Raw genomic sequence first — 24,898 nt, 5'->3', positions numbered from 1 at the left:
TGTTTTAAAGACTCATCAGAATTGAGAAAATAGCTTCCAAACATGAACACGTGGCGCCATCTGGTGGCCGATTGTTTATATTACTCCCTGTTAACGTGCAGGTTTCCGGTGTTATGGCGACCACCGGCATCACCGCTGCTTCACTCACGAACCTCAGGCTGTGCTTTTAGGTAAAGCGACTGTCAGGCAAACCTTTATAAGATTTACTTAGATAAACCCTGACTTAAATAGGTTGTTGTTTTAGAAAGGACCGTTTCTTGGCAGTTCTCTACATTTTCTGTGTTGTTCTTGTGATGAATTGACGGCGCGCGGTAACTTCACGTTAAACGCATTGTTATGAACTAGAGCTAGACCTTAGCTATTTCTACATTTTTATTTTAGCTTTTAAACATGCTTAACGTTTCCCGCCGCTTAAATAAATCTCTGACATAACGCTATGTTCATTGTATCGCCGGTAATGAAATATTTTACATTTACTTAATAAATGTCCACGTTGTTAGCGAAGTTTAAAGTTATTTTATTAAATATAACCAGTGAAAATGAAGCTAGCGAAAAGTTTGCCACTTGCAGATAGGATACACTGTGTTTAAACTATTTTCTTCTGTATAGGGTATATATATATATATATATATATATATATATATATATATATATATATATATATATATATATATATATAATTAACTTTCTAAGTGGCTGCCAGTTGATGTTTTACATCTTAAAGAATATTTTGTCGTGTTACAACTAGAAAGGCTTTTAATTTATCCTTATATGATGATTAAAACAAACCAAAACATAAAAGGTAAGTTTAAAAAGTGTGTTTATTGTCCACTTTTTTGCTCTTAGAGGTGCAAATTCCTCATTCATTCCTTAGTAAATTAGCAGCATAAGATCTCTGCTTGTAAAGGTGGCACAAAACAGTAATTAATGACAAAGCTTAAAACAGTGTTCTCAGTTCTCCTTTACCAGTGGCCTTTCTTACTGTTATTGAAACATGTAAAGCTTTTTCCACCCATTGTTTTAAAATCTGCAGTATAAACAGTTTCCTACTTTTCCCTTCCTTCAGATATGAAACTGTTCTACAGCCATTGTGGGAAAACACAATGGCCTGCTGCTTTACCAAAGGTTACTCTATAAATTTCAAGTCATCGGTCGATGACTTTGTTATAGCTGATTTGGACTCTTGTGTCCTCGTTATGATTGCTCACAGGGCACAACCGTTAGAATGAGGTCAGCTTTATTTCCTGCAACAACAAGACCTGTCCTTATGTGAAGAAAAGATCCTCCTGGAGCTACGTTCCCACACGTTTGCCTGTGCCCACATGTTCCTGCTCTGTGGTGTGTTGCTCTCCATGCCGAGATCACAAGGAGCAAGTCTGAGTATCTTTTTTTTTTTCCCTCACAGTGTGTTGGACAGACCGGCGACTGTTTCATATGTCTCTGTCCTTCTGACTATGCTGCTCTTGGTAGCACTCGGCATTGTGTTTTCGCCTCCCGTGGTCAAGGTTGGGAAGGCTGAAACCGCCAACCACAAACCAGCTTCGCCCCTGTTGAACTACAGCAGGATCTCTCTGCCACCGGAGCACCTACCCTACTTTCTCAGCAACAACAAGAGGATTGCCAAATTATGCCGCCAGGATCCACTCTGCCCTTTTAAAGTAAGCTATCGGCTCCATCTCTTCCTTCATTGTTTTCCGCTTTCAGTGCATCTCTAAGACAAGAATGCAACCCATTTTTTTCCACATAAATGTTTAAGTCAGGCTGAATTGATGTATATTTGAGTATGAATGATCTGATTAAGTACACACCACAGTGACTTCATTAGATTAAAATCCAGAGTTAGACTAAGCATCTCCAAATCTTTCATTTTGACGCTTAAAGCCAATCAGAGTTGTACGCCTGTGTTTTTAGGTCATCATCCTCCTACTTCCAAATTGTTATGCAGGTTTACTTCAAATGTTAAGCATTGTCTTTATAAAATAATTTAGTAAATTAGACTAGTTTATACCCATCTCTGCACATTTCATGGCTTAACAGAAGGATCTAATTTTCCAACAAATGTTAGCAATTTCTCTACTTTTTATCTGTTAGGGGAATGATGGATACATGCCTGCTTGGAATAGCTTATTGTTTCTTAATGTTCCAGGATGCTTTGCAGAATCCATCAGTCTGTTGGGGCTATGAGAAAAACTGTGATGCAGAGAGACGCTTCAGTTACCCTGTCTGTACCAAAGCTAACTCTGGATGGTATTGCTTTTAAAATATCATTCTTGCACCGTATATTTGACACTAAATCGTATTCTGTATTGTTGCCTCAAACTGAACATGTTCTTTATGCATATTCTTGCATTTTTGACATTTATCGTGTTTGTGTTTCCTCTGATCTGCCTAAATCTCCAATGTGTTAGGGCGCGTTCGCTGGATGCAGCCCAGGAGCTTTTCTGGAAGCAGGCTGATTTTGGTTACGTCAAAGAGAGACTCTCTGAACTCAAAACACTCTGCAAGGCCAGGGAGCCGGTAAGTCCACTCATTTCCTCAGTTCTCATGGGCTTTCTGAGTCAACAGGAAACAAAAAACAAAAAACAACAGGTCCAAAAATAAACTAATGCTTCAACAAAAAGACAGCTGGCCAAATGTATTTCACTGTTGCAGAAATCAAATGGAAGGATTATTAATCATATTACTTTTTTATCACGCTTTATTCCCCAAGGGGGACTCATCATTAAAATGCAGCAGCCATGCAAGATTCTGCAGGGCAACAAATCTTTACCTGGACTTACGAAACCCACGTAGAAGTCATGAGAGGTTGGTGAAACTGTATTATATCCGTTTTTTTAAGAAAATAATCAATTTCCTTTCATAAAAGAGACTTGAAAGTCAGGTATTTTCACACTTCAGGTATGACGAGGACTTTATTCATACGGGGGAGATTGGCGGACACTGCAAACTAAACAAACGAGCCTTGGTTGCTGAAGGAGATCACAAGAGTCCGTTGCAGTCTTGGTGAGAACAGCCATTCGTCACACGCAAACTCTCACTAACCTCAGGACATCACTTAGTCTGGGTTTCAGCCTTTCTTGTCATTCTCCAGATTGTTTATTGAACCATTTGGGCAACCCCAGTACTGTCTCTACAATTCCTTGCATCAAGACCTTCAAATTCTAGCTTGCAACAACAGCTGATAACCTTAACTGACAGCTCAGCCAATGAGGGGATTAATCAGAGAAGCAGCTAAGAGGCTAAAGTAGAGATCAATGTCTAACTTAGAGATTCTACTCACAGGACTTTAGCTGTGCTCAACCCAGAAGAAGAATGCCATCTTTTAAAAGCAAAGTCATAAGAAGTCTTATTTGCATTTTACTGCATGCCGTGTTGAAGGAAAAGGCAAAGATTACTTTTTTTTTTTTTTTTTTACCGCACATGCAAAATGCTTTATACTGCTATATATAGAGCAGTAACATTTCACATCACTCTGAACTAACCTGATTGTAAGGGTGGTACCATTACGGTGTGAGGAACAGAGAGAGACTTTAGATGTACAGGGAGGGAGCACTAATATGGTGTATTCATGACTAGTTAGAAAAGGTAGAAAAGCAAAGTTTTCAGTTTCTAGGTGTGTAAAGTTTTTAGAGACATACCACAATATATCTGCAGCTTTAAATACTGAAAAAGGTTTCCCTTCTTAGTATTGACACAAGGGGCCAAATACTTAAAAAATTCTGTTTTTTTTACTATAATTTAAAATAACATCTTTTATAAATTGGAAGTGTTTGGTTTGCAGTTGTGAAGGAAAAAAATGTGAAGGAAAAAAAGGGAAGGATACTTTTTTCTGAAATAACTTTGCTCCTTTTTAAATGGTGTGGGTAAAGATTTAAATTTGTCATGCCATTGTAATTGTTTTAAGAGCTAGACTGGATATTCAGATACAAGTAGAAAATGCCTTTAAGAACTTTCAGTCCAATCATTGCACAACCTATTTGATTGATTAAATTAAAATTTCTTTTTAAGCAGCCAAACAAGAAACGAGGTCCTAAGGGCTAAACGCAATTTCTGTCAGCACATACAAGTTAGCTGGGACTTGACAGGTGAAAATAGATGAATCATTTAGTGTTTTTGTTGTTGTTTTTTTATCTGTTGCTTTGCTGGTCATCACAGCACTCTTTCTTGAAGTCTTTGTTTATATATCTCAAATGCATTAAGCACAATGAAATGCTGACTGGCTAATCATTTTCTTCTTTAAATTATAGTAAAACTGAGTCAATTTTAGTCCCAAATACAACCCGCTCATCTGCAATAACAATCTCCAGCTCTTGTACCCCCGTAAAGCCTGCTCCAGTTAGTTACGCTTCTGAGTGTGAGACAAATTGCAGCAGATGGACCCATAATTTTGGGTGTTGTCTGGGAGCCACCTGTTGACCCTCTAATACTCTGACAACATAAGTTATTCGAATAAAAAAAATTTGTTCCCTGACCGGGAATCGAACCCGGGCCGCGGCGGTGAGAGCGCCGAATCCTAACCACTAGACCACCAGGGAGCTGTGCCCATGTAGATGGCAAAGCAAAAATCGACCAAACTGTTGGCATTATAGCAACAAAAGGTTGTAGCAGAAGTGGTCACACAAATCTGGACCTTAAAAAGTGTATAAAAATAAAAGAATAAGTGACAGAGTTAAGAAAATACACAATTAAAATAATGTAATGTAATGTACAGTGTTTTTACAATATAAATACTGAGTATCTGGAGAATAAATAATCAACATACAGCTTTGGACATTTTTACAGTAATGGATATGTGTTATATGTTATTAAAGTGACTAAAATAGAAACTGCAAAAATCAGCATGTAACAACTTGTTGACAAGGAGCTCTCCAGTTCAGCAACAGCTTCATGCATGGAGCGGTAGACATTATCTAACAGAGATGTTATTTTAGTTAGGGTCTTGAGTCATGTAGTGTACAGGGGGTTACGAGGGGTGATCAGCCTCTCACGACCACCTGCCGATCAGGAATTGTGAGGTCGGGAGACAATCCCGACCGTTGTGGGCAAATCGCTCAGTGCGCATGCGCAAACAAGGATCCTTCTGTAAAAACAGCACCATGGCAGGGATATAATGAGTGAAATGCAGTTATGTCTGTAAAATTGACAGACCATAGTAGCCACGTTTGCTCAGTCATGTCTTTTTTCCTAATATGTCGTCGCCTTTTCTTTTCAGGGCTTTCAGCACAAAATTGCAAAAATTGCCAAGGCAGTGCGTTTCACTCTAATGAGCTTAATATTCCCCTTCTATTTGTTTGGCTTCCAGATAGACGCGTCAGAGCAGCTCCATCTCACTGCCGAGCTGAGTCTGACATGCTTTTTAGTCGTACAGTGTGAGCAGGTAGATCGCATTAGAGCGTCGGGCCGAACATAAATCGTGAGCTGTGAACTCACACTGTACGACTAAACCCTGCGGTTTAGTCGTACAGTGTGAGCAGGTAGATCGCATTAGAGCGTCGGGCCGAACATAAATCGTGAGCTGTGAACTCACACTGTACGGCTAAACCCTGCGGTTTAGTCGTACAGTGTGGGCAGTAGCTGCGTGCAAAGACTGAAAAAATCGCACAGTGTATGCCCGGCTTAAGGGTGAGGGTAACAGCAGGGGTTCTTGGCTAGGGGAGGAGTGGATGGCTGGTCGAACCTGTTGAAAAATAGGTTCAGATCATTAACCCACTCCAAGTCTCCAGCAGCCTTGGAGTTATGATTTTGACCTGAGATGGTCTTCAGGCCATTTCAGACCCCTCTAATGTTGTTCTGCTGCAGTTGATCCTCCATGTTCTTCTTGTAGCTGTTCTTCCCATCCCTGCTTTTCTTGCTCAGTTCTTTCTGCACAGCTCTCAGTAATTCCTTGTTCCCTATTTTTCCCCCCCAGCTTTTATTATCATTACACTTTCACAAGTACAGAGCAACGAAATGAACTCTCTGCATTTAATCCATCCCCTTGCGGAGCACTGGGCTGCCATTGTGCGGGGCCCGGAAAGCAGTGTGGGGTTAAGGGTATTTGCTCTTAACAGCATAAGTTATTTGAATAATTATCACTCTGGATGCTTTTGGTGTTTACAAAGAAAAGAACGTGTTCCCTGACTGGGAATCGAACCCGGGCCGCGGCAGTGAGAGCGCCGAATCCACACAAATGTGGACCTTAAAAAGTGTATAAAAATAAAAGAATAAGTGACGGAGTTATGAAAATAAACAAATAAAATACTGTAATGTAATGTACAGTGTTTTTTTACAGTGACTCAAACTGGTCCTATAGTCACTCTATTACAGATGGAGTCATGTAACCAAAGTAATTTCACCCTGGGATTATTGAAGTATTTCTGAATTCTAATTCCTGTTTGATGGGACAGGTGTTGTGAATGAAACGGTGCCCAGCTTGAAAGAGCTCCTGTGTATTGCTGAATGTGTGCATTGATGACTGGAAGACATCTTCTGCCTCCATTTATCTGTTTACTACAGTTTGTTGAATTTATGTTAATGTGTATTTTAAAAAAAATACAATTAGTGGAAAAAATTGCAGGGGGGAATATTTAAAAAAGTCTAATCAACCAAAACTTTTGCAACCACCATGGACCCCCTAGGGGTCGCGGACCCCTGCCCTGTTGAAGACCTCTGATCTAAAGGATTTCCTTTTCTCCTTCAGAGGTGCATTTGTCTAAGCATTGATCCATGGGTTGTTAGTTTGGAGATTTGATTGGTTTTATATAAGCGTACACTGACCTTAATTACATTGAACTTAGTGAGAAATCTAAATAGAGACAGTGTTGTAATAATAGTTCATCTATAGGTTATGACAGCACTACAGTTATAAGGTGTGTTTTTTCTTTGTCAGAATTTTTATGGAAAGCTCTCTTATTATTGTATAAGTTTTAAGATATTATGTTTTTCGATCAAACCTGATGCTCTGGTAAGAAAAATTAGTTTAAGTAAACAGATTGGCAGCAAAAATTTCTCCACAATTTTCTCTTCGAATAAGACAGTTTTACATATCATAATACTTTCACTCAAATCATTAGTTTTGTGTATCAGATCAATTAGTTTCACAGCTCGCCTGTGATAGAACTGTTTGTTAATTTATTAAGAGAATACGTAGAATGTTTGGATATTCACAAACTAAAAAGACACGAGCCAGCCAGGAGTCGAACCTAGAATCTTCTGATCCGTAGTCAGACGCGTTATCCATTGCGCCACTGGCCCTGTTGTGCAGCCCCACCTCCGCAGCGAAAATAAAGGCCAAACCGCTGAGCTCATGCATCTCTCTTTGTCGGGGGAGGGGCCCTTGCCTGACTGAGTCGCAGCTCACATAACAAAGAGAAGCGATTTCCTGAAACCCTGAGGAAGTTCTACTTTGCCAAGGCATCAATGCCAGTAACTTCTTGCTCTTAAAGTGCTAAGTCATGTATCACTCTCATTTTTACGGGTCACAGTTTTGCTTTTGTGGCTCATAGCCAGTTACTCTTTCCTACTGAAGTGGTTGGAAGTTATGTTGAAATGCTGACACATTTCTGCAAAATTTAGAAATGTGCTGTTATGTGCTTTTGCCCAAATCTGGTTTTTGATTTTATTTAAAGTGCCAGGCAGATGGGATTTTGAACGCTGACACAGAAATTGGAGGCTTTAAAAACCTGATATCTGATAAATTGGCTGATAAACAATAATGGCCCATGTAAAAATATATAAGCCAAAATATAAAAATTAAAATTATAAATCTAGACAAGCATAGCATATGCCCTTTCTAATTGTAGTCTAACTGAAATCCTTATAACCAAAAGATTGATTTAGGACAAAGAAACAGCATTATATAATTATAAATAAATTTTGCCTTTATTGTAACTTTGGCAATGCTTTTTGATTCCATCCTACTTGAAGATGAACACCTAATCGGTCTAAAGTCTTTTGTGGCCTCTCATAGGTTTTCTCTAGCGCTACCATGTGTTTATCTTCACACATTTATCTGTGGCCAATTTCTTCACTAAGGTTGGACTGGGAAAAAATTCAAGCTGGGATTCTTTTCAATGACTTAGACCATCACAATCCAACTACAGAACTATCAACCACTTAAAATGAACATGTTAAATAATACATATTTGTAAAGGTAATTGTCTACAGATCGTCTTAAATTAGCTTAAACAAATTAACCTAAAATGTAACCTCAATATTGATCAGGATGCTACTTCCAACGATTCAAGATGTCCAAAGTAGATCTTGCCTGACCAGAGCTCAGTATATTATTAACAGGACCATACCCAGAAGGGGCCATGAGGGTATACTTCGACTATAAAGCTGAGCTATTTTTAATGAATTGCTTTGTAGGATTATAGTGAAAAAAATTGTTATTCTGTGTATGTTTGCAGCTTTTGTTGTTTATAGATGCTTAAACTCCCTCCTCCTCATTGGTTATAATTCATAAAGAAATGGCTGACATGGACTAAAGTGATGCTCTGACTCATGCCGTTTAACTAGAAGACAATATCCTTGCCAATAATTGATGTAGTACACAGTTTGTGATAATATGCATTTGTATGTTTAATTATCTGTTTTATTTACAAAGTTTATCATATATAAGTACTTATACATATATTTTGTAGGTATGCTGAACTTCAGACATACTCAGAACTGAACTTCCACCCGATAGAGGATGGGCACTGTGACGTCATTATTGAAAAGCCAACCATTTTCATGAAACTTGATGCTGGTAAGCCACTAACTGATTAAATTTCAGCTTTGGTGATGAAATGAACCAACTATCTATGCTAAGATTGAAGTATGTGCATCTCAGTGTTTTAGTTTACTTAATTTAGACTCAAGAAAAAAATATTTCACATTGTGAGAGTAATAATTGGATTCAAACTGGCTTTTTGTAGTGACCAATGTGTTTTTTATTCTCTGTTTTCCTAAGAAACAGAGAAAATAGAAAAATACTTATATATATAATATTTTGGGTCATTATTTAAACCAAATAAATATTATGTACCATAAAAGTGCTCCTTTTCTTTGTTTCAACAGGGGTGAACATGTACCACCATTTTTGTGACTTTGTAAATCTCTACATTTCTCAGCACATTAACAACTCCTTTAGCTCAGACATCAACATTGTCATGTGGGACACGGTGAGTACCATTACCACTTATCTGGAGATAAGGTTTAATAATCATATTTTAATTGACCCTAGGGTGAAGTAGAACATTTAAAAGTAATGACTAACATTTGCTTACACAAATGACAACATTCAAATACAGGAACAATGAGGCTGTGGTTTATTTCCAAAAGTACTTTTAAAGTCGTAAGGAAACGGCTGTTCCAATCGTTGCATTTCTGAATTCTCCTGTGTACCACGGAAAAAATATAACGGAAAAAACCCCCCACAGATTTTAAGAAAGGATTTTATTTTTAAATAGAAATGTTCTTAATTTTGTGAAAATATCGTCTGATAAAGAGTACATTTATATACATGTTTAGGCCAGAATAATTTGACATAAATGATTTCCCTACAACTTTAATGGTTTAAATACACAATGTCGGAAGTTAAAGACAGGTAGACATTTTTTTTTCAGTTCTGTGTGCTATTGGGACCCAATTAAACAAGGAATGACCATTTTGATAACTGGTATGAAATTTAAGGAAAAGTATGGACCAACTGAATCTGAAAAACAAGTAATTTCCAAGTCTATAAAAGTATCCAAAAAGGTAACAAATGCAGTACAACATTTGTAATTTAGATTATTAGAATTCAGAAAAATGTATGGAAAAAAACCTCTTAATTTATATATGCTAATTATTAATTTTGGGGTTTTTTTCAGAGCTTTTATGGATATGGTGATCTGTTCAGTGAAACATGGAGAGCCTTCACAGATTATGACATCATCCACCTGAAGACATATGACTCAAAAAGAGTAAGTCTGTTATTAGTTATGTGTTAATTAGCTTTTATTTATATAAACGCTCTTTGTCTACAGAAATGTAATTTCTCGGAAATTGTATGAACACAACATAGAAGATAAATATATTTACATTTTTTATACACCAGTCTACGGTACTTTACATGAATTTAATCCTACAAAATTTAGAATATTTCTTAGCAAATCAGTTCTATCTTAAAGTACAGCTAATAATAAGCATGTTGATTTGCAAATTATTGATGCAAAACATTTAGCAAGTTTGAAAGGATTTGAATACCTTAGTAAGTAATGCCTGCTTTGAAGAACTGCATGAATGTGGCAGATTGATTTACAGCTTTTCATACCCTTATAGGTGTGTTTTAAAGATTCATTCTTCTCCCTTCTTCCAAGAATGAGATATGGTCTCTTCTACAACACACCGCTGGTAAGCTACTTTAAATTAAAATAGATATAATTTAAATAAGAGCACATACACTTAATTTTACTCTTTTTTATTTATTTTATTTACTTTTATTTATCTTAGTTATTTTATCTTTTTTGTGCAGCACTTTGGAAACCTTGTGTTTATTTAAATCATGCTATATAAATAAAGTGGATTGGATTGGATTGGATATTTAATATGATGCCTCCAAAACGTGAACTATAGCTATGTTTGCATACATAAGGATTTGGAATAAAGACCCGATTAGAATAAAAATGCTTCATGTAACAACGGCAATCAGAATATTATGAAAGGATTCAGCTCAGTCGGGGTGAAATTGTATTCCAATAAAGAGGCGCTGATCTAGAATCTGATGTACTGCCATCCACTTTCTGATTTCATCATTCGGTTTCCTTCCACTCCCTCATTCTGTGACACAGGACTGAGAACAGTCAGAGCCAACGCCCCTTCACATTTGTGTTTGGAGGTTCTAAGGATGCATTTGAAAATCATGGGACTTGGAAGATTTAAAGACTTGAAGCACTTCTTGTATTTGCTACTGCATGCCAGCAGCCTGTGGATTATGTTGTTTGAAAAATATGGCGTCAATTTATATCGAAATTAACTTTAAATAACACCCTGATTTAATGTATAATCTTTACCAACATATGTGGGCTGACTGTAATTGTTTCGGTTTAATGACTATCATTGTTATTGTTAGTTGCTGGTCTGTCCCCAGCATTAGCAAAACAATATCAGTTTCAGTTTGAAACATGCAGTTTGCATCAAATATTTATGTAATATATTCAAAACCTCAGCAGATGCCATGTGCTCAGGTTATTTAAATGATAATTTCAAGGAGATCACTATAAAGATGATAGCATATAAATATTTGTTGTCCTGTAGTTTCAGCCTTGAGGTGTGAAATATTGCTAGGTCAGCCTCACACTGAAGCTGATTGCCTCTGCAGCATATGTCATGTTTTTATTCATGTGTTCACATTTAGACATACTCTGCACCATGAAATCTAAGACTTGTGTCAAATGGATGGCCTCATAGGAAATTCATTTCACAGAAATATATGTTGTATATTTGTCTGGCTAGATGTAAAGAGTCTAAGGTTTTCTTCAAAAGTACACTCTGAAGAATATCTTTCTTCAAGGACTATAAATACCTAGATTCAAATAATTGATGTCAAAGAGTAAAAGTGTATCTATGTGACGGAATGGATCTGTGTGTTGTGCTGATTGTAGGTCACAGACTGCCACACTGAAGGGATGTTTAGAGCGTTTTCTCAGCATGTGCTACATCGGCTTAACATCCCACAAAAGGGACCAAAGGTAGGTGTAGTTTTTATGCAGTACTGAAATGCTGTTTTTATATATCTGCTTTATTTTAATTTGGTCCTGCATGTGAAACACATGTGCAGCTGATTAAATAATTCAGCACCATTAAACAAATTTTTCTTCAGAGGCGTAATCAAAATACAAAAAAAAAAAACAGTTTGTAGAAATAGAATTTTTTTCACTCTCTGCATTAAGAGACTGTGTTAAAATACTTACTTGCTCTTTCGTAGCCTGTTGTCTCTGATCAGCTAAACAACGTACACATATCTCCCATTTGCTGCAGTTTTTAATCCCACCAGTGATGAGGAACCTGTTTAGAACATCACACCATATTGTTGCTTCGGTGCTCTCTTTCACGTTCTGCCTACTCATCTAATTCTACGTTCACACCTAATGTGCTTTGGGTAGAAGAAGCAGCCACTCTATGTGCAAAGTCTATGGTTGGACGCGCATCAAAAGCTCATGCAGTGTGTCTAGAGCAGCAGGAGCAGTTCATCTTGACCCATCTTAGCAGCTGAAACAGCACCTCATGAACTTCCAAGCATCTGAGGTACATGGCGCATTTTTCAAGCAGCAGCTGCTGGAGCTTGAAAATTATTTATTTTGCTGCCCGATGCATCACATCAGCCAATCAGAGAAGCTGATCTGGGAGCTGGCAGGAAAGACAGACACCTTTGCTCATGCAGAGCGATATGATCAATCCCCTGAAAAAGTTTATATCTACTTCCAGTAACCACAAACAGTAGGGGAAAACCCCCAGTAGGCGACTAGGCCTGAGGCAGGTTGTGCTGGCGATTCCCAGTGACAGTGCAGCACCGGTAAGTAGGAGTGTGTATGCCACTGAGAGCGAAATAATATTTTAAGGCAGGATTGTCATCATAGGCTACGTTCACACTGCAGGCCTTGATGCTCAATTCCGATTTTTTGTGAAATCCGATTTTTTTTTGCTTTGCTGTTCACATTTCCAAATATATGCGACTTGTATGTGATCTCCTGTGTGAACTGCAGTCATACAACACAAGTGTCCCACATGCGCAGTAGAGGACGCAATGACATCACAGGCCAGCGTGCCCTATGTTTACGGAAGTAAACACGGTTGGTAGTGCCGGAGCGCATCGAGAGGTCTTTTCCAACCATAAAAGCACAATCTTTTCAATATGGTTAAACATAAATACTGCTCTCCGCATCATCATCTGCCATGGTTGTTGTTTTTCTTGCCTCTTCTTCATAGCAAGACACAGAATAGTGACCTTTATCAGGTATTGATGACACAGGTCGCATTTTAAAAGATCAGATTCGTATCGGATTCAGGACCACATAGCCAAGTGGCCTGGGTCGGACTGGAAAAAATCGGATCTGTGTTGTTCAGACTGCCATGAAAAAATCAGTTCATATATTAAAGATCTCTCCTTAATATGTGAACATTCTCTATCTGTTCTGGTTTGAGATGCTGCACAGACTGGTTAAGTGGGGCTTTGCTTAATAGAATGTGCCACTGTTTTTCTATTAATTAATTGTTTGTTTTTTTAATAACTTTTCATAATCTGTCCAAATCTAAAGTGGGAAATTGTTGTAATTTGTGTATAGCACAGAGACAAAAGTAAAAAAAAAAAAATTTCTGCAGATCTGCCCACTCTGCCTAGTCAGAGCCTCTCTATATGCATTCAGTGTGACACTGAAAAAAGTTGGAAATTAAAAAGTCGTACTTAACCTGTGTGTTCAGGCTTTTAGATGTGTATGGGATGGAAATGAAAATATACAATGTTGGACAAGCTAGTTACAAAATGTAGTGAGTTAATCTACAAGTTATTCTACATTAAAGTAAGCTTCAAAGAAACTGTGACAAACAGGAGATCAGTTCAGTGAATCTAATGACTCTTTTTCTCAACACAACTAGTAGTTATGTTCAAATTTAAAATCTAACTGTGCTATTCAGGTATGAATGATCATTTATTTCTAAGATCTTTGGATCATGCATCTTAGAGCCACAACAATATCAATGTCTCAGACTAATAGAGCAACTGTCAGTGAGTCAGTCAAATTAGTGTAAATAAGTCTTTAGTTTAATTGAATCTTTGATCGAACGCTTTGCTCTTCATTTTTATTAATGTAAAGTGTAATCTGTAGATTTCACTTGGATTATGTAGTCTTGTTTAGGATCTGTTTGTGTGTACTAGAATATTTATTTGCCCGTTTTGTACTACTGTCATCTACACAAACATCTAATTAAATTGACCATAATTTTGTTTTGTAAAGAATAAACCTGCACAAACTAATATTCACACAAACTAAGTTTTCCTCCGTTGATTCTTTTAATACACACATGCATTTATAACACATGCATACACCTGCACATTCACACACAAACAGACTCTTACACAATGTTATTATTTTTGCTTCCAAAGGACATGTTTTTGTCTGAAACTATGTCAGCTGTTGATGTTTGATAGCTCAGTTTTGATGTTTGCTGCTTAGTTTATCTATTTTTGTTAACTCAAGAAAATACCTGAATGTAGTTGCATGTGTTTCATTAATTTTGTGTTGGATGTCTTGATCGTGAAGACAGCTGTGCATTCTCCTTCTCCATTGTGTCCAGCTGATCTAGCTACACCTGCTGCATTAGATCACTCTCACTGGCATCTTTTTATACACAGCCTATATCGTAAACCAGGATGATAGAAGCACAAAGTTAAAAAGCTGCTATACCACGTCTACGTTGGGAGACGAGGAGGACATATGCGTTTAAGTCTAGAAATTCCTGGTGAAAATGTACGTAGCCTGAAGCCTCTATGGACGCTACACCGGTATTGTCCACGAAAGTAGCATAACTACTGAGAAGCTATTTCATGTAGAAAACAGCAATTTTACAACCACTTTATTGAGAAACAGGCTAGTAACGGTGCTACTGCCCATCACTGAAAAAATTATGAAAAAAAGGATGAAAATTTAAAGCACTGATTGCATTTCGACAGGATGGAGACTGAGACAGACCTTGAACAGATAGAAAATGTAAGCATATTTCTCACCTGAATGTTCCAGAGTTGTAGCAGACGTCCTATTGGTCCCGCAGTCCCAGATACATGCTATAAAAGCACATTTGGGCCATTGACTCCTTTGAGTAACTTACATGATGTGTGTGGCAAAACAGCCCATAAAGTGTTTTTTTTTTTTTGGCGAGGAGCAGAATATTGATCTTAAACTGTAATAAATGAGTTAATAGACTAAAATTTGCCAAGCTGTCAGGAGATATTATGTTATTGATCTTTAGGTATTATATTCTCACATCCATTATTCATATTTTAACTGCTCTGAATTTGCAAGTTGTAAGGGATGATTTTGTGATACTTTGTAATGAAAAATATCTTTGTTGCCCTGTCTTTTAATGATGCAGGGTCTTGGATATGTTTGACCTTGTCATAACTCTGATTAACAAATGATTAAACGTCTGTTTTGCATGTTGAAGGGGCACAGGCTGCACAGCTATATGAAACATTGTGTTGCCCGATAAGAATAATAATATGGACAATAACTTATTCATCCTCTAATCTAATCTCTAACTCTGCAGAATTTTTTTATGGTGTCTAATTTAAAGGGATCATATCTTAATGACCAGCAAATCCTGTTAAGTTCTACTGTTAACTCAATTCTTTGTGCCAGCTCATAAGTTATTCATAGCAGTCACAGAAAATATGATGAAAGTATTTTAAGTGAGACATTGTTCTACTGCTGATACCAGTGGATGAACTAAAATAAGAGGTCTTGTTGGCCTTTCTGGAACTTTTTCTTTCATCACAAAATTAATGGAATCAAGAAATTTGTTTAACGGCTGGTTAACGGCCTCTCATTTGTTCCTCATTCATTTTCCGTTACCATAATCTCTTCTCATCTCTCCTTATCATAATTGCTCTTTTTATTTGGATGGTTTCTTTTTTTCTGTTCCCTCCTTTTGGGAAAGGTGTGAAACAATGTCTGTATAAATGTGCTTTTAAATGTTGCTGTTAGCTCTTATAATTCGGTTACTTTCTGTGAAAATCTTACACGTTAATCCATTGAAAAACTGAAGATGTGACCCATATTGCCTTATTTCTGTAGCTCCAAGAGATGTATGCAAATCTGCCTATCTACTAGGGCTGAACAATTTTGCCAAAAATAAAATTACGATTATTTTTTTTTGCCAATATGGCAATTATATTCTGATTTTCCTCGTCACTAACCACAGGCTTGTAGAGGTTTTATTTTAGGGTTTTAGTTTTTTTATTGCCTTGAGAGCTTGCTTGTCCAGAGTCCAATGTTGCAGGGAGTGTACTCTAACCCTTTTGAGAAAACGTGCTTATCTGCATGCTAGCTGGAATTCTCCCTACCTTTTTGTGCTTTGTTAAATTGTGGTTATATTGCAAATGCAATTGATTGCCCAGTTCTTCTAACTACCAGGTTTTTTTAATGTAAAAGTGAATATTTCGGTAAATTTATTGAAAGATTTTGTTCACGTTGTGCCATACATTCTGTAAAATTTAGATGAAAGCCCGGAATTATAAAAATTATAAATAAAAACTGCAGTAACCTGTCTGCATATTGTAAACTAAAGACACCCTTTTATCCCACTGCACCAGCATAGGGTCTGACAATGGGTGCAAGGATTTCAAACCCCGATACCTAATGGCAGTCAGGGTGCCATTGTCTAGCCTGTATAGGTCTGTGTGTCTCTCCATGGATATGCCTCCCCAGACCATCACTGACCCACCACCAAACCGGTCATGCTGAACAATGTTACATGCAGCATAACGTCCTCCGTGGCTTCTCCAGACCCTTTCACGTCTGTTACATGCGCTCAGGGTGAACCTGCTCTCATCTGTGAAAAGCACAGGGCGCCAGTGGCGGACTTGCCAATTGCGGTGTTATGTGCCAATCCAGCTCCACAGTGACGGGCAGTAAGCACAGGGCCCACTAGAGGACGTCGGGCCCTCAGGCCACCCTTGTGAAGTCTGTTTTTTTTATTGTTTGGTCAGAGACAATCACACCAGTGGCCTGCTGGCAGTCATTTTGTAGGGTTCTGGCAGTGCTCCTCCTTGTACAAAGGAGCATATACCGGTCCTGCTGATGGGTTGTAGACCTTCTACAGCCCTGTCCAGCACTCCTGGAGTAACTGCCTGTCTCCTGGAATCTCCTCCATGCTCTTGAGATTGTGCTGGAAGACACAGCAAACCTTCTGGCAATGGCACGTATTGATGTGCCATTCTGGAGGAGTTGGACTGCCTGTGCAACCTCTGTAGGGTCCAGGTAGCGTTTTATGCTAACAGTAGTGACAGTGACCCTAGCCAAATGCAAAACTGGTGAAAAAGAGTCAGAAAAGATGAGGAGGGGAAAACATGTCAGTGGCTTCCACCTGTAAAACCATTCCTGTTTTGATGGTTGTCTCGTTGTTGCCCCTCTAGCGCACCTGTTGTTAATTTCATTAACACCAAAGCAGCTGAAACAGATTAACGACCCACTCTGCTACTTACCTGACCAAATCAATATCCCAGAAGTTTAATTAACTTGATGCTATACTCTGATTACAAACTGTTCCTTTAATTTTTCATGTGTTTTCATTCTAAACACATTTGTTTTGTATTAGCAATAATGTCTCCTTATATGTGGAAAAAGTATTGAAAATATGTTTTTTGATCACTTTATTTCATCAGAAAAAATGGTTGAAATTGTAAACTTTCAGGTATAGTAAAACTGAATTCTGAACACAAGGTGGCAGCATAGACTAGAGAAAAAAGCCTGTTCCCACTATGTTGCCCGTTTAAAAAAAACTGCTTCAGCTTTAGAATGACTACTGTATTGGTTTCAGATGATACACCCTGTTGCTTCAAATCAGACTAATGAGATATGGAAACATTAAGGCTTTTTCATGAATTAGCTGCTGTTTTCCAACCCCCTGTCTTTTCTGGCCTCAGCTGATGAATTATTGGGTTCATCTCCATTTTCAGGAGGGGCGTGTTCGTGTCACGCTGCTGGCGCGCAGCACAGAATACAGACGGATCCGAAACCAGGTGGAAGTAAGTTACACCCACCCTCTGTCTCTCTTTCTAACCTTTGTTTTCCTTCATCGTCTTTCTGTTTCCTTTTCCTCCCTTTACTTATGCAACTTTTCTGCTCCCCCTTCTCCCAGCAATCCTTCTGTCATTGATTTGCTGCCCAACTGCATTAAGTGCCTGTTTAAAATCTTAGTTGCTATAAAACAGTACAAAAAGGCTTGTGATTTATGTAGTGGTCGTCTGCTCACACACCCCTGTGTTGTTTCTACAGCTGGTCAACGCTCTTAAAACTGTACCTCTTCTGGAGGTCAGTGTGGTGGACTACAAATACAAGTAAGTTATTGATTGCTGCTTCACATCACTCATGAAGGAGACAGCTTTGGTTAATGACACATGAAAGGGTTTTGTTGTAGACTTAGTTTTTGACAGTGAAGGAGACAGACGTGAAAATCTTTGTTGTCTTTTAGGGATGTTCCCTTCCTGGAGCAGCTCAGCATCACCCACAACTCGGACATCTTCATAGGGATGCATGGTGCTGGGCTCACTCACCTCCTCTTCCTCCCTGACTGGGCTGTCATCTTTGAGCTGTGAGTGACATTTAGTTTTATTTCACAAACTCTTAGACTGAATGTTAGGAGAGGCGTCTGGAAAAGGGAGGGGAGTAACCATTTTGGCAGCGCCAGCCAGCTAAAGTACCTTTCAATCACTGTGAAATACCGCCTAATTAATCAGGCGCTCATCACACCTGGCAAGCCTTGGCAGAAAAAAAAAGCTCTTAGGCTGTGTGTTTGTGTATGTTGGGATGTCTAGGGTAGCCAATGTGGCATTTCTTTGTCTGTTTTGGATATATATGCATGGCACGAGAGAGTGAAGCATGATGGGCACACGTGCAATGAAGAAAGAACATGGTGGAGAGAACAAGAGCCTATTGTCTGCATCTGTCCCCTTTAGATATAACTGTCAAGATGAGAGCTGCTATCGAGATTTGGCTCGCCTGCGCGGCATTCGATATGTGACTTGGCAGAAAATGGACAAAATGCTCCCCCAGGACAAGGTAGGGAAGCGCCAGCGGGAGCCATTATCCAAGTGGAAGCTCTTTGACTTAATTTTGCCCATCACACAGTGCCTTGTGAAGTTTTTTTGATTTGTAAGGATACATAAACACAAAGTGGAGCATAACTGTCAAACGGAAGGAAAAGGAGACAATGTTTTTAAAATGTTTAGCAAATGATCTGATAAGGGTTTTGTGTGTTTAATTCAGATTCTGCATCAAGATCACCTTAACTGTAATTCAAGCTTGGTGTGTTTTGGGAAATGTATCCGTCAGCTTCTCTCATCTAGAGACTGCTTCATGTAGTTTCTAGCTGGTTTTCCCACAGCATTACCCACAGTATAACTCCATCCATCTTCCATCAGCTTCCCTGTTTCTTCTTCCCCTTTGAGGATGAGAAAACTGCAAATAGACTCCTTATGGCTTTTTCAAAAGTTCTTGTTCTTTTAAGGCTGTATTTGCATATTATAAGACCACTATTAGGTAAACATTTTTCATACCCTTGGCAGATTCATTTATTATCTTTATTCACCCTTTATGTTTATTTCTAATAGGAAATAATTCAGTATAATAAGCTGAAATCTATGATGAACTGGTTTGTTGAAAATCTTTTATACCCTTCTCAATAATTTAATAAATCTCTGTTAGTCTTAAAGCAATCAAGTCCTTGCTGACCTGCTTTTGCACGTTTGCTCTGATATGTTTGACAATTTATCTTCACTGATAAACTTGTTTTAGGAGACCCACTTGCCATAATGATCATCTTTAACTGCCCTCAAAGTTTCTTCATTTGTGCCACTTCAATGTGTTATTACTTATATGCAGAAGAAATGTGTTAGTAAAATAGAAAGATCACTTTTACAAAAAATTCTTACAATTTAAAGATGCAAGCCAAAACATATATGATTATATGAGAAAGGCCTTTTCCCCTGGTTTCACAATTCTGCACTGCAAACCTTCGTAAAGCACTTTAGGTGCAAGATTCATTTATAGGTAAGGTATTAAAGATGACTGCTTTTTCTTTTTAACAGTTTGAAAACGCAAACACACCTTCTCATACTTTTATACCTGTTTTTAATATTATTTTTTCACTATGGATGTCTTCTTCTATTTCCTTTCCAGGGCCATCATCCTACTTTAGGGGACCATCCTAAGTTTACTAACTACTCCTTTGACGTGGGGGAGTTTGTGCGTATTGTGCTGGAAGCGGCTGATTATGTCACGCAACATCCCAAATGGCGTCGCAGTGTCCATCATGATGAACTGTGAAGTACCAGATGTCGCCTGCTGTGGAGCTCGTAACTTGAATGATAACGGGAGGGTGTTTTAAGGTGTTATTAAAAGTTATGTAACTGACCAGTAAATCTCAGTCACACAGTGTTATGCTTGTCACCTCTGGTCCACCGCTCTGATAGATCGTGATGAAAGAAAGAAGTATGGCGACAGCTCGTGTTTGAGTAGCTTTCACTAGTCTTATTAGTGTCACATCAGTTAAAGGGTGCGTGCAGTTGAAGCAGCTGGAGAGCAATAAGACGTCTCCCATGTTTCTTCATTACCTCCACAGCAGCCACTTCATTCCATGTCGTCAAAGTTGGTAAATGAGCAGCTGTTTTGGCACACCCTTCGCATGCGACATCCTGTCTTATTCCATCAGTGTCATGTTGACGGGAGCCTCTCGAGAGCTGCTGACAATCACAGTACAGTTTGTGAGCACAGCCAGCATAAACCAGCCCAAAGTCAAGCATTAAACTCTTAGCTGTATCCACACTTTTAAGTTTTTACCACCCAGATAAAGTGTTTAGAAATACACTGCAATCATGGATCAATTTACAGTAACACTATATCTATGTTTTTAACATGTGGTGCTTTTTAAAAGTGTTCACAGCTCTTGAAGATTTTCACATTTTGTCAGACTGAAACTACACTTACTTTCACTTCACCATATTTTATTTGGATTTTATTTGATACACTAACTCATAGTAGTGCATAAATGCAAAGTGGAAAGAAATAGATATACTTTTTTCATGTTTTTTTTAGGAATAAAAATCTGATACCACTTAATATTGACAGACTCATTAGATAAGAGTCCTGCTGTCGGTAATTTAATCTGATTATGAAGGCAGCTGATCTATTAGGACCAAGAAACACAGTAATCAGGGATAATGTTTTGGAGAATTAATTTAAGTCATGGGGAAGTCATTCAGAGAAGCAACCCAAAGGTCCAGAGCTCATATGGAAGACTTTCTTTACCTCTCAGCTATTAGTTGTGCATCCTACTTTTCTGGCCTTTGTGGAAGAGTTGCATGAAGTAAACCTGTGTTGTAACAGTCACAAGAAACCAGGTTTGCACCAAGCTAAATGAGGAAATGCAGAAAATATTTGGAAGAAGGTACCCCGGATAGCTGAGTATTGAAGTATGGTGGTTTAACCAGGGGGCATGATAAAAAATGCATGCCAGATTTAGAACAACAAAAAACTTGTTTAACTGTCCTTCCACTTTACAGTAGTGCATTAATTGTGTTATATTCAGTCTCATACAATCTCACACTTGTTACTGTGGGAATGTGTAAATACTCCAAGGATTTTGATATGTTTATGTTTAACACATCCCAGTTTACATTTATATTTCATTTTTGTTGTGAAACTCTGAATTATTGCAGCAAACTGCACCTGACTTACAGGTGTGGTTCCAATGTTTTCATCACAACTAGAAAGGTAATAACAGGATATTTGCACCCACTCTGCAGCTGGCAGATATGTTTTTTTTAAGCATTAGTGTTGATGTTTGGTGTTGCACATACATCTAGTATTATTAAAGTAAATAAAGTATGTGTTAGTAACTTAAGTTGAACTCTCAGTATAGATATCTGAGATCATGTTTGTTTACTTGTTGTTAAACATTTGTTTACATTTTTTAAAACTTGTGTCACTGTAAACATTTAAATCTTTGTTACTATTGTTTTTGATTGCTTGTTTTAAAGCTTTTCCTTATTTGACTAAAGGAAAACCTCAGTGTCCTAATAGTGACTTTATGAGCACATTGGTTAGATCTGTATGCTTTTCTAAAGCCCTCTGAATAGTATTGATATTGTGTGTGACACTAAATGAAGTAAAAAAAAAAAAAAAAAGCAATTACTACAGTTTGAAATCAGCCTAAAGCAATAAGGAGTAGTTCTCTCTGTGAACACAGGTTTTTGATTAACTGCAATGTTTATAGTTTCAAATTTAAAAGCTGTGTACTATTTCTAAATAAACACTAATTTTGATATATGTCAAAGCCTGTATTTCTTTTTACATTAGGGTTTACATCACATTTCATTCAACTCAATGCTATCCATCATCTTGTGAGTGTTAACGATGGGAGGGAGGTTCTTGCAGATGCCATACATCTCTAGGCTGCTGGTTTCATTATGTTAAGGAGCTGGCTTCCAAAAGAGGGTAAGAGCACTTTCTCCCTGACTTTTGACTCACTATAATAACTCTGGACAAGCTCAAAAATGTGTCTGATTTAACTGTGGCAACTTAGCGCCACATGGGGGCAGTGTAACACCACACATAAGGCAACATGTCCACCCAGCGCTCTGGATGAGCTTTCACTGGTTTTAATAGAACGGAGGCTTCAGAAAAACATAAAATAAAAACAGATTCAACCGAGAATGGATTTTTCCCTTTCAATGGTGCAACTTTAAGTCCTGTATCAGCAGCTTTTGCAGCAGGCAAAGATGCTCCAGTGCACTCAGCGGATGTTGTCTCGGAACTTTCTGAATATTGACAGACACTGAGCCCGTCTGGCAGGGAGACTATTTCTGGCCCTGCTCGGGTTGCTGCAAGTGACCTCGTGAAAGAATGGAGATTAAAAAAAAAAAACTTAACGAGGATCCATTATTTCTGAACCAGTGGATCATCTGGTCCGATTTTAGAAAATAAAAAATATTTTTTCAAACAAATGTGCCATCAGACTTTTCTGCGCCGTCGTGCTACTGAGAGAGCGCACTCCTCTGACCGCAGGCGCAGTTTGCAACAAAATCCCAATTAGTGATGTTGCTCCTACACCTTCACATCCCTACAAGCAGGGATTATATTTTACCGCCTTTGGTCTCAGCTTATTGTCATATATATAGTAGACATTTGGCTTTTAAGTTGAGAAATCCGGTCTTTCAGTAGAAAAGCAGACCTTATTGTGTGTTTTTCAACAACTGGAAGTCTCCAGCATAGAAACAGACTCCAGAAAAGAGATTTAACAGTAATAACTGCGCACTCAGTTTGTCAGATACCACTTTTTATCCAAGAATGAGTTTGATTTTAAAGTAGTAGGGCCTATACCTTGGGATCATTTATTATTGACCCTAACATCTTATCCCCTGCAGCATATATATCAATGTAAATTGTCCACAGACTCAGGACTCCTGAATTTTCAGACTGAACCCTTCTGCCTTAAAGCATTAATTTAGGGGTTGGGATGTTTTTTTTCCAGTTAAGGCTCACGAGAATGGCTTCCTGTGACCTATGAATTAAGACTTATTGCACAATATTAGTATAAATATATTCTCAGTGAACGTATGTTAAATAGCACAATGACCGCTTCACTGCCCCTTTCAAAACTTTTAATCTTGCAATCCATTTTACTCTAATGCAATCAATCAAAGCCACAATGTCTCATGTAGGTTTTTTTTTTTCAGGTTTTTGTTTACAATACAATTGTAAAAAAAAACAAAAAAAAAAAACTAAACAAATCATGCATTTCAATTATGTGAAAAAGCTCAGTTCAATGATTTACAAAGCGTCCAAACATAATAGGTTGTATGTTTACATACTGGGAATTAGTGGTGATATCAGGTTGTTAAAGGTATGTGTCATTTCTCAGTGGGGTATTATAACTTAATTTAAGCATAAAGGGATAAATGTTATGAGTATAGGAAATGGGATTTTGCCTTAATCTATTACAACCTATAGTCATCTTTGTTCACATATTCATTCATTCACACTGCAGATAAACAGGAAGGTTAATGCAGGAATATTGATCTTAACGGAAGGATTGTTCCTGAAGTTAAAAGCAGATTCTCCCATGGGGGTCGATAATTATTCTATATTACAAAACTGGAAAGACAAACTCCAGCCTACATAATGTAAGCTTCACCACAACTCATAAGCACCGTTCTGTTCAGAACTTAAACACATGAAGGGACATATCGTTTTGGTGAAAGTAGTGCCCCTATAAACGGAAAAAAACAACAACCCAGAAACAAATACCCATATCTAATGGGCGAGTAAAGAGTAAATTCAATTTTGCATCGTTAATCTGCGTCCAGAAAAGTGTTTGATGCAGTTTTCACTGATGCTATCAGGGCCATCCGATGAAGAGGAGATAAGTGCTGTTGGCTGTTGCCTCCATTAGCTGCCTGGCTTTAGGATAAAAGCCCTCCACCTCTCGATCCCCGCTGGGACATTAATGCTCTGCTCTGTAGATTGTTGAACAGACTGAGCACCAACTTTAAAATTTCCTCTATTCTACAGTCATTTGTTTGTTTATTGTTTGCAGATTTGTCCAAACCAAACCAAATATATACTCTGTGACAGTCCGGAGCTGTCCGTGGTGCTGGCTGTCCGTGGTGCTGAAACCGAACCAACCATTTAGTTAGATACAGTACAGCTACCTAAATTTCACAACTAGACTTACAAAGTGCCTCATTTCTGGCACACCTGCATTAGTACCTCATCTACACCCAGTTCAAAGCCAGACGGATCGATTCGTTATAGATCTGAGCAAGGATTAATCTGCTGAAAACAACACCGGTGCACTTTTTCCTTCTGTTCGCAGGTGGCACACTTAGTTCAAAGGTGTTTTGGGAACCAAAACGACATTGTTATCCCCTAAGCATATGTTGCGTTTTCTCCCCACCAAAACAAAAAATAAAGTAGGGTATCTTTCACAGAAGATCGCACAACCAAGTGCTGGCAACAGGAGCGAAAGGGAGACATCTGAATGTATCGGATACCCCTCACCTCGGGTCGTTAGTGGACATCGATCTCCTCTAAAGCTTAATGACTGCAAATACAGCGCAGAACAATCAATCGCCATCAACACGCAGGAATATTCTGGGATGGGATAATTGATAGGCTGT

At 38.1% G+C, this 24,898-nt stretch overlaps 1 protein-coding gene and 2 non-coding genes across 3 annotated transcripts; 1 reads left to right on the top strand and 2 right to left on the bottom strand.

The window, feature by feature from the left end:
* The first annotated feature begins 101 nt into the window (after positions 1-101).
* Positions 102-22,027, top strand: eogt (EGF domain-specific O-linked N-acetylglucosamine (GlcNAc) transferase). Its single transcript, XM_015385447.1, has 16 exons — positions 102-170; positions 1,406-1,658; positions 2,147-2,247; positions 2,409-2,517; positions 2,711-2,805; positions 2,899-3,003; positions 8,625-8,731; positions 9,043-9,146; positions 9,837-9,929; positions 10,288-10,359; positions 11,610-11,696; positions 17,678-17,746; positions 17,997-18,058; positions 18,193-18,312; positions 18,677-18,779; positions 19,899-22,027. The coding sequence occupies exons 2-16, from the start codon at positions 1,455-1,457 to the stop codon at positions 20,043-20,045; spliced, it is 1,578 nt and encodes a 525-aa protein (XP_015240933.1). The 5' UTR covers positions 102-170; positions 1,406-1,454; the 3' UTR covers positions 20,046-22,027.
* On the bottom strand, positions 4,464-4,535 carry trnae-cuc. The gene has a single exon. It is a non-coding gene; the product is annotated as a tRNA-Glu (tRNA).
* Positions 7,161-7,233, bottom strand: trnar-acg. Its single transcript has one exon. It is a non-coding gene; the product is annotated as a tRNA-Arg (tRNA).
* Positions 22,028-24,898: the final 2,871 nt, after the last annotated feature.

This window comes from Cyprinodon variegatus, unplaced genomic scaffold, assembly GCF_000732505.1.
Source record: "Cyprinodon variegatus isolate N-32 unplaced genomic scaffold, C_variegatus-1.0 Scaffold340, whole genome shotgun sequence".
In the NCBI taxonomy this organism is placed as follows: domain Eukaryota; kingdom Metazoa; phylum Chordata; class Actinopteri; order Cyprinodontiformes; family Cyprinodontidae; genus Cyprinodon; species Cyprinodon variegatus.
Note: the sequence above shows the minus strand (reverse complement) of the source record. Positions and strands in the feature narration are given on the sequence as shown.

Excerpts from the sequence above, each read along its gene's own strand:
- eogt (XM_015385447.1), top strand. The coding sequence starts at position 1,455 with ATGCTGCTCTTGGTAGCACTCGGCATTGTGTTTTCGCCTCCCGTGGTC. Across the intron at positions 2,806-2,898 it reads CCACGTAGAAGTCATGAGAG|GTATGACGAGGACTTTATTC; the intron begins GTTGGTGAAACT and ends TTCACACTTCAG. Across the intron at positions 11,697-17,677 it reads TCCCACAAAAGGGACCAAAG|GAGGGGCGTGTTCGTGTCAC; the intron begins GTAGGTGTAGTT and ends CTCCATTTTCAG.